Source organism: Oncorhynchus tshawytscha, linkage group LG05 (assembly GCF_018296145.1).
Source record: "Oncorhynchus tshawytscha isolate Ot180627B linkage group LG05, Otsh_v2.0, whole genome shotgun sequence".
In the NCBI taxonomy this organism is placed as follows: domain Eukaryota; kingdom Metazoa; phylum Chordata; class Actinopteri; order Salmoniformes; family Salmonidae; genus Oncorhynchus; species Oncorhynchus tshawytscha.
In genome coordinates, this window is record NC_056433.1 from 22,955,407 (window position 1) to 22,968,705 (window position 13,299).

At 41.6% G+C, this 13,299-nt stretch overlaps 1 protein-coding gene across 2 annotated transcripts in view; it reads right to left on the bottom strand.

Annotated features, from left to right (window-relative positions):
- Positions 1-2,875: 2,875 nt before the first annotated feature.
- txlnba (taxilin beta a) overlaps positions 2,876-13,299 on the bottom strand; it is a 31,127-nt gene continuing 20,703 nt past the window's right edge. The window contains exons 6-10 of one of the 2 annotated variants that reach the window (XM_024420105.2): positions 7,125-7,244; positions 6,623-6,697; positions 4,486-4,578; positions 4,180-4,275; positions 2,876-4,097 (exon numbers count right to left, since the gene is read on the bottom strand). In XM_024420105.2, the coding sequence (XP_024275873.1) occupies positions 3,222-4,097; positions 4,180-4,275; positions 4,486-4,578; positions 6,623-6,697; positions 7,125-7,244 (1,260 nt within the window). In that variant the 3' untranslated portion in view covers positions 2,876-3,221. Of the gene's footprint in view, positions 4,098-4,179; positions 4,276-4,485; positions 4,579-6,622; positions 6,698-6,735; positions 6,811-7,124; positions 7,245-13,299 lie in introns of both variants that reach the window. The other variant, XM_024420104.2, reaches the window with a different exon arrangement.

The window sequence follows — 13,299 nt, forward strand, 5'->3', positions numbered from 1 at the left end:
AAGCACGTCTGGGCTATGCATGTCAAAACACCGCTATAACATGTCCCCTGTTTCTCTGCGCTGTCTCGTAATTGTTGCCGATATGAGAGCTCCGGTGGAGAATGTGTGATCAACAAACTATATGAGAGTATATATGGATATTTATTTTACGAGTTAGTCCCCGTTAAGATACCTTGATATTTAAACAATTTGCTTTCCATCTCCCCGTTATTCATGATCTGATATACTATCCGTATAACCAAATAGTAGATATGTCATTCGTTGGAGGTTATCTAGCAAGTTTAGGAACTTTGGCCATTTTACTTTTGTTTAAATGCCGTTACAAGGTTTGTATGAATCGACAATGCTGTGGCCTTCCCGGGGTGCGCTCTGTGTCGAGATATCCTAGGCCTACTCGTGAAATGTGATTAATTAATTGAGGAACATAACGCTCTGAATGTTGAACGGCCTTTTGAAATTCACAATGTCATTTGCGATCAAAGTTACTCTATCATCACTAAATCACAGTTTCACTTGCTGTGAAATCTTTACACAGTTTCGCAGCCAAGAATGCAATGTGAAGCAGCGACAATCTTATTTTGGGAGAACATTGAGTGACCATATCTTGGTTTAAACGTTAAATTGGCACCTCTATTTTTTACGGTATTTCCTGGGACTTCCCGGTATTGCAATTTGGCAGATTTTGGGGAAAATGTGAATCTCTAATCCGCGAAGACGTACGGTGTAATGTAAAATGTCATACTGGTTGGTGCTTTCAGGACAACTGGGAACTCAAAAAAAGAAGGTACAATTCTGACGTCAGTCAGGTCGGAAAGTCGAAGCTCTAGATGCCTGAGTTTCCGAGATGGAATTCCGAATTGGATGACCGTTCAAAACGATGTTTTCCCCCAGTCGGAGATGTTTTTTTTTCTGCGAGTTCCCAGTTGTCTTGAAGTCGGACATTTCCGAGTGTGCTGTTTAATTAAGACTTCATCCATAGGTGCGTTCAGTTCGCTTGAACGTTTGCTACGTTGCGAAACGGTTTGTTCAGAACAACACGTTTCCCCAAAACGTTCTTGTAAATTATTGAAAAGATTTTGAGGGAAGTTTGCTCCTGTTTGGTGGTTGTGGCTAGAAGCAATGCAATACGTATTTAAAGGGCAATGGCCATGCTGACAGCGTTCGACAAGCCAACCCCTCGCACTTTTTTCAACTGGTCGTTCAGTACAGCAACTTTCTCGTTCAATCGAACATCCCAGAACGTAAACACGTACTGAACGCAGCCCATGTTCCACTGTCTCGTTCAGTTTCCATGTGAGTGAACGGAACCCAGACTCCCTGCTCTCACTTCACTGTCAATAACTGCTGATGAAGCTGCTGATGAAGCTGCCGATGAAGCTGCTGATGAAGCTGCTGATGAAGCGGGTTTAGGGGATATCTTTTGTCCGATATCTAAAGTCAGGAAAAGGGGGCCAGCCTGAGAGCCGTTGGGCCAGTAACCGAAAGGTTTCTGGATCGAATCCCCGGCTGGCAACGTAAAAATATGACGTTCTACCCCTGAACAAGGCAGTTAACGTCATTGTAATTAAGAATGTGTTCTTATTTGACTTGCGTAGTTAAATAAAGGTTATAAAAAATGTTAGGACTAGATATTTGGTATGGGCAACATGAACATGTGGTATCTGGGGCTGTAAAAAAAGTGGATACCTATTTTAATCTTCAGGCTAAAATGAATTGTATAGGCTGTTGGTTGATACATTCATCTCTAAGATTCTGACTGTATGAAGTGCAAGCTCTCCTAAAATATGAGGTATGCAATGAATTTATTCCACCAACATTTTCCTAAGACTGTTAAAGTTGATGTGAGTGTTTCTAGACATACTGTATCAATCCAGCATGGGATTAAAAAATGAGAGGAATGTCAGTATGAGGGTTTTGGTGAAATTTTGAATGGGTTTCTAAGGCCCCATCTGGTGGCCACAACAATGAAGTGAAATATAACTGTGACCGGAAAGCTTTGAAGAACCTCTGCTATACTCTTCTTGAAACAGGTTTTGGAATTACGTGTAGCCTGTTTCCCTACCAATTTGTATGCTTGCAGGGTCTCTTTCTGCCTGCTGACTGATGATTCCCATAGGTTGGTGGTAGTATGATGATACTTTATGACATTGTCAGTTTCTTCATTAAGTGACAGCTAGGTCCTTTTGTCCTTTACTCTAGTTCATAACAGTATAAATTGTTTTCCATTTTTGGTGTGCAATCTGCTCAACCAGTAATACAATCCAGAACATAAACATGATATTCACAGGGATCGGTAGCAGGTCTAATTTGTTTTCCCTGTGGCACTCAACACTGATCTGTATTTATTAAAAACCCAGGGTCCTCTGCACTATTATTATCACTCATACATTAGTGCTGTCCTCAACGGAGTTGCAGATGGCGTTGCTATGGCGACTCAGTGCCTGTCAGTCTAATGTCCTGTTGTGTCCTTGGTGGAGGAGAGTTTGTGTAACTCAGTTATTTTGCCAGAACACAGACCGACCACTGCCAGGCCAGAACAACCCACTTTGTGGATAGAGACTGTCTGATACAGATTGTGTTAAAAAAGGAAATGTGCACTGGATGGGGGGAGTGTTGCCATGGAAACTACTGTAAGGATCCATCTCTAAATCATTGCAAATGACTGGCCAGTTAAATTTTAAGCAAATAGTTAACAATCCATATAGATAAGACATTAGTCAAAATAAAAAGGGACTTGGAATCAATATCAGGCCTTTATCTAGATGTATGGGTCCATCTTGCAATATTTGGTCATATAAGGTTGGATATGAGATGTATATTTCGTAAAACAGTGTGATGGGTCTATGCAATACATTCCAAAGAGCACAGGCATGTCTACATGGTCTACAATGAGATATTTATTGAAGTTACATTATAGGGGTTCAGATGGAAAAGTCAAAAAAGACAGTGACTGTTCTGATGCTGTTTGCGCAAGCAACATTCGGCATTGGAAAGTTTTGAGGGTACATTGTCCTGAATAACCGTTCTACCTATTCTTTGGTTATGCAGTAAATCTCTGTCTGTCCTCATCTGGTATACGACTTAAACATACTTTTACTGCACACCACTTCAGATAAAATAGTATATAGACAAACCAAGCTGGATTGGATATCTCAACTCAACCATAACACGAGGCACAGGGACTATAGTTCTAACGCTCACAAAATGACACATTCGTCGGTTCAGCTAGTCTTATTTGCATTCTCCTTTTTTGGCGTCTGCTTCTTGGCGGAGGGCTCTGGCTGTTTTGGGGTCTCTGGCTGGACTGGGGCAGCCATCTCTGCCTGTGCTGGTGCCTCCACCTGTGCTGGTACCTCTACTTGTGCTGGAGCCTGTGCTGGTACCTCTACTTGTGCTGGAGCCTGTGCTGGAGCTTGTGCTGGTGCCTCTGCCTGTGCTGGAGCCTCTACCTGTGTTGGAGCCTGTGCTCGTGCCTCTACTTGTGCTGGAGCCTCTGCTGGATCCTCTACTTGTGCTGGTGCCTCTACCTCTGCTGGAGCCTGTGCTGGGGCCTCTACTTGTGCTGGAGCCTGTGCTGGTGCCTCTACTTGTGCTGGAGCCTGCGCTAGTGCCTCTACCTGTGCTGGAGCCTGCGCTGGTGTATCTGCATATGTTGGTTCTGGTTCCTCTGCATGTGCTGGTGCCTCTACCACTACCTGTACTGGGGCCTTTGTTGGTTCAGGGATCTTCTGGGCCTCAGCAGGTTCTGTAGACTCTGGCTCTTCCTCACTGTCAGAGTCATCATCATCATCGTCTCCTGTAGACGGGGCCAGTAGGGAGGCTGCGAACTCTGCCAGCCTGTTCTGCTCAGCCCTCAGACGGGCCATCTCCTCTGTCATCTCTGGCTCCTCAACTATGTCCATGAGGCTGTGGACTGGTTCAGTGGCCACCTCCTGTGTCTCGTCCTTGGGTGTCCCCTCGGTGGCGTCAGGCGTTTGGCGAATGCCTTTGATCTTGGAGTACAGGATCTTCCTCTCATCCTGGAGTGCTCGGCAGAGCCTCTCCAGCTTGTCAATCTTCACGACGAACATCTCATACTCATTCTCCTTTACAGTCCTCTGTGGAAAAGAGAGTCTAACTTGTTGTAGTGCATTTGAATAAAGTCTAACACTATTGCATGTGTTATAGATGAGTACTTACCTCTTCAATCATCTCCGAGAGAGCTTTGTTAGTGCTCTCAAATCTGGTCTTCCAAACATTCGACTCTTTATCAAGTTTTTTCATCTTCTTTGTCATCTATGAAGCAAAATGTTTGTTGGGTTAAAACGTATCTGAAAATGTTACCATCATTCTGAATATGATTAATATAGAAAACAGTCTCTCCAACATAAAGCTGTTTTCTAATTTCAGAATTATGTCGACCTTATATTACCTCCATGCACTTGGCCCTAAAAATAAACAGTATATTTAAAGGAAGGATGATTTTATTTTAAGGATGCCACATACCTTCTCCATTTCATTTTTGAAGCTGGCGTACACATCGTTGCTCTTAGACAACGTAGTCTGGAACTCTTCAAATTTCTGGGAGTACAGAGCAAGCTGCAGAAAAACAGAGGGACAGTCAGGAGAGAACTCCAGAAATTGATTTCACATGTAGCATTCATATGCATCTATTCACCTCATGAACAATCAGATCTATGCTTTGAACCTTATTTGACCCAGAAACAAATTTGTTATACTTTAGAGGGAGATGAGGTGTGGTGAGAGGAAGAGCCAGCCGGTTTCACCAAACATTTAGTCATTCACGACGGACTCAAATATGTATATTTTCCCTGACAAACAAGGCCACGCATTGTTGGTATGCCTTGCCTGGTTTCTTCATTGCTTCAGGGCCTAATTACAGAGCATTGCATTCCAAGTCCTAGGGCCCTCGGTGTGAATGCTCTACACTCAGCTGGCCAGGCGGCCTCCCTGGGCTTCCCTTTAGCAGTCCTCTGCTCAGTGTTGGCAGAGCTATGTTAATGAGCGGCTCTATACATTTTTCAGTGGCAGTCGGTCCAGCTAGAGTTAACAGGCTAATCTCCGGAGGCCCTCAGGGGAAACCACTTCGCACACAATGCCAGTCTCCCGTATTCAAACCTGTCTATCTGCTAGCCACCCCGTTGAGATCAACCGTCTTTATTTGAGAGTTACTGTTTTGGAACACAAGCTAAACAACTGATTTGACATGCGCTATAAAAGAGGAAAGGCATTTGCTTGGTTATGTGTTGTATTTCAGAAAAGCTCACTTGATACAGATCAGTTTCTGCCTCACGTCTTTCGAATAGATTTTTCTTGCTGGCTGTGCACTGCTTTGGCCGTTTCCTTGTGTGATCTAAATCTACGCCTGGTATCGTAGAGACAAATAAGGTTGACATTCCTAGTTAATTGGATTGGAAATATGACATGGCCTGGTACAAATACATGATGAATCATATTGTCACGCCCTGATCTGTTTCGCCTGTTCCTGTGATTGTTTCCACCCCCTCCAGGTGTCGCTTATTTCCCCCAGTATATTTATCCCTATTTTTCCTGTCTCTCTGTGCCAGTTCGTCTTGTATGTTAGTCAAGTCAAACAGTGTGTTTTTCCCGTACTCCTTTTACTATTCTCCTTTGATAGTCTTCCTGGTTTTGACCCCTGCCTGACTCTGGACTACTTTCCAGCCTGCCTGATCATCCTGCCTGCCCTGACCTTTATTCTGCCTGCCCTTCGGTACCTTTTGGACTCTGAACTGGTTTTGACCCTTTTGTCTGTCCACGACCATTCTCTTGCCTTCCCCTATTGGATTAATAAATACTGCCTCCTGTGTCTGCATCATCTGCCTCCTGTGTCTGCATCTGGGTCTCGCCTTTTGTTATGATTATATATGTACTGAAATGCAGTATTAACATAATTTGTTTTATTGTTACTTTGTCATTTGGGAGTCAGGGTAATGTTTCTACTGAGAAAACACAAGGCTTTAAATAATGGCAAGGTTTCTCTGCAATTAATTATAACCATATCAACTGTCAGCTATAATTTCTGAATCCAGCAGGGAAGCATTTATCTTTGTGCGTCAGACCAACTAATTTCATTGTATAATTTGCTTGCACCATACAATAATTGTGCCATATCCAATAAACATAGCAATTGCAATTGTATCATAATTTTATAATTGAATGATCAATGATACTGGAGTATGTGGTACTGTGTGGCATTACATCACATTTTTTAATATTCCCATGATGCTGTGTCATCCTGTTGGTTCAGGAAGAGGGAGTTTCTCTTGCCTGCTGCTATCATGGGAATTATGGCTGCTCTGTACAGTACAGCTGACAAATTTTCCTTTCATATCAAGTACCAAGTACATCACGCCATATAGCCTAGTTATGAGAGGAGAATCTAATTTTTGATGGTCACTTTTGCCATGGTGAGGATATTGAAAAACATTACTATAGATCCAAATGAACTTAATAGAGTATATACTGAAATATTAGTTGTCTTTAACACACATGGAGCAATCCAGAGGACCTTAATGGTAGGATTGGACTTGCCTTTCATAGACTTAGCCCTGAAATAAATGTAGTGAATAAGGGTGTTTGGCACCACATTGGATATATTCACCTGAGCCTGCATGACAGTCTCTTGCTCTCTCAGAAGTTTAGCTTGTAGTTTCCACTCAGCTGCATGTACCAGTAACTGGTTAAAAACAAAACACACGTAAAGCACAAATTTACCTTTTTCTTCAACTGCAACTCTTGCTCCTTCAATGTGTAGCATTTCTTTGTTTTGTCAATTGCCTCCCTAAGTAGCTAACAACAGAGACAGTGGATGGTTACAATACTAATTTCTGTGAGCATCAAATGCACAACAAACATGATTGGTTTTAAACTTAATACTGTTTATTAGACAAAAGTTACTCAACTATATTTACATTGCTTCACAGTACTTTGTGGGTAAGGTCAGTAGAAGTTGTGCTCCTTTGTGGCTCAGTTGGTAGCACATTGCACTTGAAACGCCAGCATTGTGAGTTTGATTCCCATGGGGGACCAGTCTGAAAATGTATGCACTTGCTCTGGCTAACAGTGTCTGCTAAATGACAAAAAATGTAAGTACAGTGACTCACGTATTCCTTTTCTCTCTTGTGCTTCTCCTCGGCCTCCTGCAGCTGTGCATTAGCTTGCTCCAGTTTGGTATCAGACAGCTTCTGCTGCAGGTCGTGGTGCTTGAAGATCTTCTCCAAGCTCTGAGTGATAGACAAGGTGAGATGACACACTAGAGCCCTTCTAAGACATTCTGTACAGGTTATGAATCCATCCATTAGGATACATTTCTCTAAAACCACCACTGCCATCCTGTCTGTCTATGAGAAATTGTCATTAACATGTGCCTTGAAAAGTAATTAAGGCCATTGTTGTTTGTGCACAGTATTTCATTGGAAAGTTCAGACACGTTTTATGATGCCTGAGAAAACAGACAAAATAGTGGGTGGAGAACTCATAAAACCTGGGACTTGGATTACAGTTTCACAATTAACAGGAGGACAAATGCAAAAGCTTTATTATATATATTTTTTAAGTATTGTCTTTTGCAGGATTACATTTACATTTGTCATTTTAGCAGACACTCTTATCCAGAGCGACTTACAGTAGTGAGTGCATATATTTTCATACTTTTTCATACAACCCTCTCATAAAGGGATTATTATTATCAGGGCACAAATTCTGATAAGAAAACTGACCCCAGATTAGTTCAATTGGGATAAACAATTGTTTCTATAGATATTATGTATTTTTATGCATGAGACTAATCTATACTGCACAAAAATATAACCATTTCAAAAATGTGACTGAGTTACAGTTCATATAAGGAAATCAGTCAATTGAAATGAATAAATTAGGCCCTAATCTATGGACTTCACATGAGTATGCAGGGGTGCAGCCATGGGGGACCACTTGGCATTCAGGTCCACCCATTGGGGAGCCAGGCCCAGCCAATCAGAATTAGTTTTTCCCCACAAAAGGGTTTTATTACAGACAAAAATACTCCTCAGCTCCCCTCCACAACCCCCTCAGACAATCCCACAGGTGAAGAAGCCGGGTGTGGAGGTCCTGGGCTGGTATAGTTACATGTGGTCTGCAGTTGTGAGGCCGGATGGACGTACTTCCAAATTTTCTAAAACAACATTGGAGGCAGCTTAGAGTAGAGATTTGTTATATATTTTCCCCCCAATTTCATGGTATCCAATTGGTAGTTACAGTCTTGTCTCATCGCTGCAACTCCTGTACTGACTCGGGAGAGGCGAAGGTCGAGAGCCATACGTCCTCAAAAACACGACCCAACCTAGCCGCACTGCTTCTTGACACAATGCACATCCAACCCGGAAGCCAGCCGCACCAATGTGTCAGAGGAAACACCGTACACCTGGCGACCTGGTCAGTGTGCACTGTGCCCAGCCCAACACAGGAGTCGCTAGTGCGCAATGAGACAAGGATATCCCTGCCGGCCATACCCTCCCTAACCCAGATGTAGCTGGGTCAATTGGGTACCGCCCCATGGGCCTCCCGGTCGCGGGCCAGCTGCAACAGAGCCTGGGCTCAAACCCAGAATCTCTGGTGGCACAGCTAGCACTGTGATGCAGTGCCTTAGACCACTGCACCACCTTGGAGGCAGGGTAGAGAAATTAACATTAAATTCTCTGGCAACAGCGCTGGTGGACATTCTTGCAGTCAGCATGCCAATTGCACATTCCCTCAACTTGAAACCAGCGCTGTGGCATTGTGTTGTGACAACTGCACATTTTAAAGTGGCCTTTTATTGTCCCTAGCACAAGGTGCACCTGTGTAATGATCATTCTGTTTTAATCAGCTTGATTAGGTGGATGGATTATTTTGTCAAAGGATAAATGCTCATTAACAGGGACATAAATAAGAAATAAGCTTTTTGTGTGTATGGAGCAATTATGGGATATATTTTTTCAGCTCATGAAACATGGGACCAACACTTTACATGTTGCGTTTATATTTTTGTTCAGTGTATTTTCTTTACTATGGCAAATAGCTATTTGTGTAAACAGTGTGGAATAATCCACAATTTCTCTGCCAAAAGGAGAACATTTAATGTCCATCTGGAAATGAATCCATCTCAGCATTTAGCCAACTATCAAATGTCAACTTGTGTCCATTTTATGCAACTGCTGATGTCAGAATGGCTTGTTCATCATTGCAATGTGTGGTTCTCATCACTTATTTTAATAGGACACATTAGATGTTATTTGGATGTCAAATAATCACATCTCTTTCTGGCACGCTGCCTCTTACATGTTTATGCTGACTACAACCAGCAGATGGCACTTGAGACAAATTACTAGAAACTCCACCACTAAAAAAACAACAACAAATAAATAGGACATTTAAATCATGATGGTTTTTATACACCATTCCCATCTGTGTATGTGAGCAGCAAAAGCAGCAGCAGCAGCTTGTCCTGTATTGTATTTATTATGGATCCCCATTAGCTGCTGCCAAGGCTCTTCCTAAGGTCCAAATTAAGGCAGTTATACAGTACCAATCAAAAGTTTGGACACACCTACTCATTCAAGGGTTTTTCTTTTTTTGTACTATTTTCTACATTGTAGAATAATATTGAAGACATCATGAAATAACACAAATTAATCATGTAGTAACCAAAAAAGTGTTAATCAAATCAAAATATATTTTAGATTCGTCAAAGTAGCCACCCTTTGCCTTGATGACAGCTTTTCACACTCTTGGCATTCTCTCAACCAGCTTCATGAGGAATGCTTTTGAAGGAGTTCCCACATATCCTGAGCACTTGTTGGCTGCTTTTCCTTCACTCTGCGGTCCAACTCAACCCAAACCATCTAATTTGGGTTGAGGTCGGGTGATTGAGGAGGCCAGGTCATCTGATGCAGCACTGCATCACTCTCTTTCTTGGTTAAATAGCCTTTACACAGCCTGGAAGTGTGTTTTGGGTCATTGACCTGTTGAAAAACAAATAGTCCCACTAAGCGCAACCCAGATGGGATGGCGTATCGCTGCAGAATGCTGTGGTAGCCATGCTGATTAAGTGTGCCTTGAATTCTAAATAAATCTGACACACCTTGATCTGTTTCACCTGTCTTTGTGGTTGTCTCCAACCCCTCCAGGTGTCGCCCACCTGCTCCATTATCCCCTGTATATTCATACCTGTGCTCTCTGTTTGTCTGTTGCCAGTTCGTCTTGTCTCGTCAAGCCTACCAGCGTTTTTCCCGTACTCCAGTTTTCTCGTTTTCCCGGTTTTTACCATTCTGCCTGTCCTGACCCAGAGCCTGCCTGCTGTTCTGTACCTTGTGACACTGCCCTGGATTACTGACCTGCCATCTGCCTGCCATTGACCTGTCGTTTGCCTGCCCCCTGTTTTTGTAATAACTTCTGTTGCTCCGAACTGTCTGCATCTGGGTCTTATCCTGAGGTTTGATTGTTGACCTGTCATTTGCCTGCCCTTTGTTTTTGTAATAAACTTTTATTACTTTGAACTGTCTGCATCTGGGTCTTATCCTGAGGTCTGATAAAATCACCGACAGTGTGACCAGCAAAGCACCCCCACACCTTCACACCTCCTCCTTCTTGCTTCATGGTGGGAACCACACATGCGGAGATCATCTGTTCACCTACTCTGCGTCTCACAAAGACATGGTGGTTGGAACCAAAAATCTCAAATTTGGACTCTTCAAGACAAAAAGACAGATTTCCACTGGTTTAATGTCCATTGCTTGTGTTTCTTGGCCCAAGCAAGTCTCTTCTTCTTATTGGTGTCCTTTAGTAGTGTTTTCTTTGCAGCAATTCGACCATGAAGGCCTGATTCACACCGTCTCCTCTGAACAGTTGATATTGATGTGTCTATTACTTGAACTCTGAGAAGCATTTATTTGGGCTGACATTTCTGAGGCTGGTAAATCGAATGAACCTATCATCAGCAGCAGAGGTAACTCTGCATCTTCCTTTCCTGTGAAGGTCCTCATGAGAGTCAGTTTCATCAAAGCACTTGATGGTTTTTGCGACTGCACTTGAAGAAACTTTCAAAGTTCTTGATATTTTCCGGATTGACTTCATGTCTTAAAGTAATGATGGACTATTTTCCATAATATGGACTTGGTCTTTTACCAAATAGGGCTATCTTCTGTATACCACCCCTACTTACCATTTCTCCAAAAAGTTTGATCTTTGTCCCCATGTGCAGTTGCAAACTGTAGTCTGGCTTTTTTAATCACGGGTTTTGAGCAGTGGCTTCTTCCTTGATGAGCAGCCTTTCAGGTTATGTTGATATAGGACTCATTTTTACTGTGGATATAGATACTTTTGTACCTGTTTCCTCCAGCATCTTCACAAGGTCCTTTGCTGTTGTTCTGGGATTGATTTGCACTTTTCGCACCAAAGTACGTTCATCTCTAGGAGACAGATCGTGTCTCCTTTCTGAGCGGCATAACGGCTGTCTGATGGTGTTAATACTTACTACTACTATTGTTTGTACAGATGAACGTGGTACCTTCAGGCGTTTGGAAATTGCTCCCAAGGATGAACCAGACTTGTGAAGGTCTACAGTTTTTCGTGAGGTCTTGGCTGATTTCTTTTGATTTTCCCATGATGTCAAGCAAAGAGGCACTGAGTTTGAAGGTAGACCTTGAAAAACATCCACAGGTACACCTCCAATTCACTCAAATGATGTCAATTGGCCTATCAGAAGCTTCTAAAGCCATGCCATAATTTTCTGGAATTTTCCAAGCTGTTTAAAGGCACAGTCAACTTAGTGTATGTAAACTTCTGACCCACTGGAATTGTGATACAGTGAAATAATCTGTCTGTTAACAATTGTTGATCAAATTACTTGTGTCATGCCCAAAGTAGATGTCCCAGCTGTCTTTCCAAAACTATAGTTTGTTAACAAGAAGTTTGTGGAGGAGTTGAAAAACAAGTTTTAATGACTCCAAACTAAGTGTATGTCAACTTCCGACTTCAACTGTACATGCACATACCCACATATATATATATATATATATATATATATATATATATACTGTATATGAACATTCATACATATACACATATATGTACATATATATACACATACATATGTACATATATAGACATTTTTTGGAATATACCTTCCTTTTTTATTCCCCGTAAACCTAACCACCGCTCCCCCAATTGGAGTAAACTAAAAAACAATAACACTTAGGCTTCTACTTCCAGCATATACATACTATACACATTTTATAGACACAATCTATTTGACAATAGTTCTATTTTGTTTGTTTTTAGTCCTGGCCTTCCTCTATTTCTGAGGTCCACCCAGTGCGATTTCTATTTGCCATATATTTTTCAATTGTGCTGTGATGCTTCACAAAGTACTGAACCTTTCTATTCTCATAGTTTCTGAAGATTGTAAATTAAAGATAAACATTTTGTTAAAATAATTATATTATTGATCGATTGACTATGACTTTTCAAATCACCAAGTACTGCTATCTGCAGCGTTAGCGCTAGGTAAGTATTGCAATTCTTCAGCCATTCCTGGACCTGTGACCAAAAACGAGCTACACATCGACAGTAACAAAATAAAACAACAAAATAAAGGTGTTTTATCAATTAGTATATTTGAGTTTAATCACAATATTTGTTGTATTATTTGTTCTGCCTTTTCAGGTGGATTAAACTGAAATTGCAACCAACTTTCTATGGCTTGTTTAAAAAATAACGATATTTTGGAGATGTTTTCAAATAACCGAAAGTGAGTAATCTGAATAAAGGGATAATGGCCATTCTTGAAACATGTTGTGTGTAACGAGTGCGCTGAGAGTCGGGATGCAAGTTCAAGGAGTGAAACCATTTAATTAATAAATGAACAAAACAAGAAACACAAACAGCGCACCGACATGAAACAGGAACAGAAACAACAACATCATTGTGTCAGTGTCATTATGCCCCTAATGCTGATGACAGGTTTGCACCCTAACGAGCAGCCAGGTCACCTAGAGACCTGAGAGGGCATGTGACAGGGTGAGACATTCTTACTAATTTACCAGAGAACCATTTTGGATTTAAGTATAACCTTTGGACTGATGCCTTTGGTGAGTGGTGTAATGCTTTAATATTTAATTATTTCTGGCTTCTGAATTCATATTTTAATTTTGTCTGGATTGCAATTCCAAATAAAATTGAATATTTTATGCTCATATAATTTAAAAAGCAGGTCTCTAGGTGTAGGCATAACCATAAGCAAATAGGTAAACTGTGACATGA